The 5,738-nt window shown below is 40.8% G+C and overlaps 1 protein-coding gene across 1 annotated transcript in view; it reads left to right on the top strand.

Annotated features, from left to right (window-relative positions):
- LOC106534083 (laminin subunit alpha-5) overlaps positions 1-5,738 on the top strand; it is a gene marked incomplete at its 5' end in the record, with an annotated part of 45,903 nt that overhangs the window by 18,824 nt on the left and 21,341 nt on the right. The window contains 4 exon segments of the mRNA XM_014030594.1: positions 486-645; positions 1,598-1,732; positions 2,654-2,805; positions 3,368-3,500. Coding sequence (XP_013886048.1) covers positions 486-645; positions 1,598-1,732; positions 2,654-2,805; positions 3,368-3,500 — 580 coding nt within the window.

The raw sequence follows: 5,738 nt of genomic DNA, 5'->3' as shown, positions 1-5,738 counted from the left end.
AAATTAAAGTTTTCTACACTCCTAGACACTATAATTGCACAAAAAATAGTTTATAAATGCAAAAAAAGTGCATTTAGTATGATATGTCTCCTTTAAAGGAAATATAAATAAGATACACGTTTCCCTTTACACCACAATTTATTTTCTTTTGTCCTAACAAGTACAATAAATGTCACTGTATTACAAAATGTTGTTTTTATATTGCAACTGTAGTTTTTATTCATGAATAAATACTATAGTACTATATATATAAATAAATAGATATATAATACATATATGAAATACCACTGACTGAGTTGTGTCAGTGGTACCTTATTGAAACGTTGCAGCTCTGGGTAAATCAGATTGTGCAGGTGGAAGGGCAGAATTGACTGTAAATGCTGCAGATCCCTGGGTTAAACTGTACCTCTCCTGGGATAACTTGCTTTACTTTATGTTAGATACTTATTCTTTATTCCCCACATTGTTAAAATTTGTACAAACAGGTCCAAGTCGACGCAGTCCCCAGGCTGGGAAAATGAAGCAGCATATTTTGATGGAAGTGGCTTTGCAGAAGTTGTTACGACTGAAAGAACAAAAACACGTTTCGACCTGGAGCTGAAACTGCTCTCCTATAAAGGAATTATCTTCTTCCTGTACAACGAGGTAAAACCTGACTCTGTTCAGTGATGTGTGGATGATGAGTTAACATAAAGCTGATGTAATCGCTGTTATTTATTGAGCTGGTTAGCAGGTATTAGCTTCTGTAGCATATATACAGATTGTAGCACTCTGCTGAATCATGCTACAATTTACCACAAACAATTAAATATTATAAGCAAGTATTCCTTCTGATTTATGTAACATTTAAACAATAAAAATAATATCATGTATTTAATTATTTTTAGTTTTCTGTTAGAGGAACCTGACCTGTTGAGAAGATGGTTAGATAATATCAGTAAAGTTTCATCTTATAACATTTTCTAAGTGTTGACTGGTAAATATTTATAATTATTTATGACAGTAAGAAATAATAAGTATACTTTATCAATAGTTGAAATCATAATTTTTCAGCTAGCTAAGTTACATAAGTTACATACTGACTTCAGGTCTGATTTAGATCATTGTTTAGAAATTATGTATTTTTCTGTTATACAGTTTATCTGCTGTTTTACATGATTGTTGAATTAAACATATAAACAGATAATCTATGAAATATATCTCTTTGGGCTTGATCTTAATCTAATAGTGGCTATGACAGCTGTGAGCTGTTCAGTCATCATGTTTGCTCCTCGCTCACTCTAGTGATATTATATTTACTCTTTGGTCGGACTGAAGCCTCAAAGCTTTGACTCTTGCTTGGCTCAGTTAGAAGGAGAGCCTTAGAGCATCACAAGGCCTCACCTGCCCATCACTGTGAAAATCTGTCCAGTGAGTCAGAAGCTATTTTGCTGACAAAGATACAAACAAACCAACACACTCGGTTAGAAACACTGGCCTTTACAGCAGCAGACGATGATGCTGAACATGTTTAACAAGTTCTGTTCTGTTTGGTTTGAATGCTTGCTGTCATTTCTCAGGTATTGCTCAGGATTCTTTCTGTCTCCGTCTCCATCAGAACAAGTTCCTGTGCCTGGCCGTGCTTCAGGGAAGACTCAAGGTTTTCTATAATTTTAACGGATCACTGGTGGACGCTAAACCTGAAGATTCAACCTCAGATTTCCTGAAGATCAGTGATGGTGAAGCAAGATCTGTAAGTCTTRCAAGTCAAATATAACCCTTTCAACTGAATCCACTACAAAGACCAGGTATTTTATGTTCAAACAAATAAACTTTATTGTGTTTTTTTTTGGAAATTCACTCATTTTGAATTTGATGCTGCAACATGTTCTAAAAAAATCTGGGACAGGGTCATGTTTCCCACTGTGTTCCATCAGCTTTCCTTTTAACAACACTCAATAAGTGTTTGTGTATGCTGCAACATGTTCCATAAAAGCCGGGGTGGGAGCAACAAAAAACACCTGTTTGGAGCATTCCACAGGTGAACAGGTTAATTGGAAACAGGTGAGTGTTGTGAATGGGTATAAAGGGAGCATCCCTGAAAGGCTCAGTCAGTCACAAAGCAAAGGCGAATCTGACCAGTCCACATTTCTAATTGTTTTTGAAAATCATGGACATAGTGTCTTCCTGGCCAAAGAGGAAAAGGACTGCCTGGATTGTTATTAGCACAAAGTTCTAAAGCCAGCCTCTCTGATGGTATGGGGGTGTATTATTACCCACGTCATGGTAACTGTCACATGAAGGCTCCATTAATGCTGAAAGCTACATCCAGGTTTTGGAGCAGCATGTGCTGCCATCCAAGCTACGTCTTTTTCAGGGACGTCCTGCTGATTTCAGCAAGACAATGAAGACACATTCTGCTCATGTTCCAACAGTGTGGCTTCAGAGTAAAAGAGTTCATCTATTTGAACATTAAATATCTTATCTTTGGAGTGTTTTCAACTGAATATAGGTTAAAAATGATTTGCAAATCATTGCATTCTGTTTTTATTTAAGTTTTACACAACGTCCCAACTTCACAGGAATTGGTTTTGTATTACATTTTAAAATCTAATTCTAAACAATTACTGACTTTTTGTTTCTTTCTTCCTGTGACTGTTTTGTAATCGATAAGCTGAATGTTTTCATCGTGTCGAGCAAACAACAAATTGTGGTGAGGCAACCTTCAAAAACCCTCTTCACCATCGGGGTGGACAGCCCTGGGTCCCTTCAGTTCCAGGACACCTACTATCTGGGAGGAGTACCTCAGCACAAAATGCCTGAAAGGTGGGTGGAGTCTTTAAAAAGTAGGCACTGAATGACTAGTCTCCAAAGACTGTTTGTGGTGTGAAAGATGCTCTGTAAACCTCTGCAGCAGTGGTGCCATGAGATTCAACTGTTACTGCCGATGTCTCAACGTTTCACACTGTTTGTGTGGCAGCAGTTCAGAAACGTGCCAGCCACTAGGACCACATGGCTTTCCTGTCAGACACCGAGCTAAAAAACTAGAAGCAGAACAGGGAAGGAAGACGGGTGCAGAAAGCTCCTTCACCTGCATCCTTTCATGCTGCTGATGGTGTTGAACCTGGTGCTGGAGGTCCAAAAACCTCCTAAATGCATCAGATCTAGTTACGCTGCAGATTGTGGGACTGTGGTAGCTCGGTGGTCTTCTTATTCTGAGGCTGTAGGTTTAAGCTCAGATTGCATCATTAAAGGCATCTGGCGTAAAACAAGTGGCAGATCTGTCACTCACTGCGTCCCCTCCTGCAGGAAGAAGCAGCTAAAAGAAAAACAGTAACTTTAAGTAGTGTTTTTTTCTGGTAATTTGTGTTTTTTTTTCTTTCCTCAGTTTGAAGATGGTGTTTTCAAAGCAGAGCTCTGTGAAGGCCTGCTTCAGGAACATGAAGGCCAACAATAATTTCATCAATCTGAAGACGATGAACTCCACTGGAGTCAGTTTTGGCTGTGAGAGTGACCTGTTGGTAAGAGAGCACACTTTACTTTACAGCCGTTAACAACCGTCTCTTTACAAACAGCAACATGTGACCTCCAGGATATCATCTGTCCTTCCTGCTCCTCATGGCTCCCATCGCTGACATACTGTAGTCTTTGCTTCTCATTCAAGATTAGACTGGAGACATGAAGCTGCAGTGTGATGCTGAGTGCTGAAGGACTTTGTTAAAGACACTAAATCACACAACTGATTTGCAACATTTCACCAAACTTCCTCACCCAAACAAATCACAACAGGTTCAAAATTGCAGTAAAAGACAGAAATACAGGAAAACTATAAAACATGCAGTGAGTTTTATTTATATTTCTCCATCTTCAGCTTATCCGTAGTCGGGTCGCAGACACAAAAGATCCAAAAGAGAAATCCAGACATCCCTCTCCCCCACAACACTTCCCAGCTCGTCCTGGGGGACCCCAAGTCATTCCCAGGCCAGAAAGGATACATAATCCCTCCAGTGAGTCCTGAGATCCTGTCCATAAATACTACAAACAGAATCAGAGACAAGGGACAGCCCTGGCAGAGTCCAACCTGCACTGAAAATCAGAATCAGCTTTATCATTCACACACAGCATCAAAGATGCAATGCACAATGAAATTGCAGTTAAGAACATTCCGTTCAGGAGAAAGACACATAACAAACATGGGGGTGAACGGATGAACAGGTCTTGTGCAAACATGATCATGCTACCTTTTTGAAGTTTAGAAAAAAACACAATAGGATAGGTGAGCTAAAAAAAGTTGCTCTGATCCTATATTTACTCATAAACACAGAATCATATGCACAAAAAAATGACTCGCTAGAGCAAGACAGCTGGGATGGGTTGGGGTCAAACACATTGGACTGGGGCAAGGGTTCAGTGGAGATGGTGACGTTTCAGGTTAATTCTCCGTGCTGGAACCAATCCAAGGCCTCACCAGAGTCCAGAGACCAGATCTTATTCGCCCTTATTTAGGTATCCTCCCTCTTGTCCTTTTGGGACAAGTGGCATTTAATTTCCTTGCTGCTTTTCAGTCTCACTACATTTCTGAAGATGGCGAAAAATACCAAATGTTCCGAATTCTGAGTCTTCTCACCTCTCACCGTCTGAAACTTCACCCAGGTGTAATCCTTACATCATTGAGGCACACTCCTGGGCAGCGATTCTCGTCAGAATCACATCCAGTTTGCGACTTATCTCCTCCAGCATCTGAGTCTATGTGTTTCTAGAGCGGGAGATTCCATTCATTTTCTCTGACAGCCTCTCACAGGCCCAGACTGCTGTCAGGATCGCTTTTCAACTTCCAATAACTCAGAACTCCACAGCCGATCAGCAGGAATCCAGTTATCATAAATCCAAATACATACAAATCTTCCACGTCTTCAGTGAAAAGCGGAGCCAGACAGATCAGGTTCCAAGCCCATGAACTGCTGATCCGACCAGTTGCAACCATTCCACTGGGACAGCTATGTTCCCCTCGTTCCAATCTTATTGTGGAAAAAACGGTGTCAGTTGTGTTCAGAGACCAGTTAACCAGATCCATAGTTCCTTTTTGTTTTGGATAATAGGTGAGTTGACAGCTCTGCCCCTCTCTTCTTCACCCGAGTGTCCAAGACATAGGGCCTCAGGTCAGATGTCATGATTACAAAATCGATCATCGATGTTTGGCCTAAGCTGGCCTGTTACCAAGTACACTTATGGACCACCCTATGCTCAAAMATGATTTGTGTTATGGACAACCCGTGATTAGCACAAAAGTCCAATAACAGAACACCATTTGGATTCAGATCAGGGAGAGAGTTCCTCCCAATCACCCTATTCCAGATAACTCCTGCAGCACAAAGCTGCAGAGAGGCAATCGGGGTGAACTCCAACACAGAGGCACACAGCTGGGGGCTTGTGAGTATCACCACATGATGCTTCTATCCCTGGGCAACTCCAAAGCAGAAGAAAGTCCAGCCCTTTTCCTGGAGTTGGGCCTAAGCTGTGAGTCGAGGTGAGCCCAACTATATCTAGCAGGTAACGCTCAACCTCACCCACAAACAGTGGGACAGTTTTGACAGTTTCTGGAGCTGCTTGAGTAAAACTTCCTCCTCCTCCTCTTCCTCTTCTTTAAATAGAGACCAAAAATCAACGTCCATAACCTTTCTACTTACAGGTCAAACATTTTCATTTAAATAGGAGAATACTGTCTACATTACCTTATTAAAAGTTACAGTTTAGTGTTC

The sequence above is a fragment of the Austrofundulus limnaeus genome, unplaced genomic scaffold, assembly GCF_001266775.1.
Source record: "Austrofundulus limnaeus strain Quisiro unplaced genomic scaffold, Austrofundulus_limnaeus-1.0 Scaffold1087, whole genome shotgun sequence".
Lineage (NCBI taxonomy): Eukaryota > Metazoa > Chordata > Actinopteri > Cyprinodontiformes > Rivulidae > Austrofundulus > Austrofundulus limnaeus.
The sequence above is the reverse complement of the archived record's forward strand: the minus strand, read 5'-3'. Positions and strand labels throughout refer to the sequence as shown.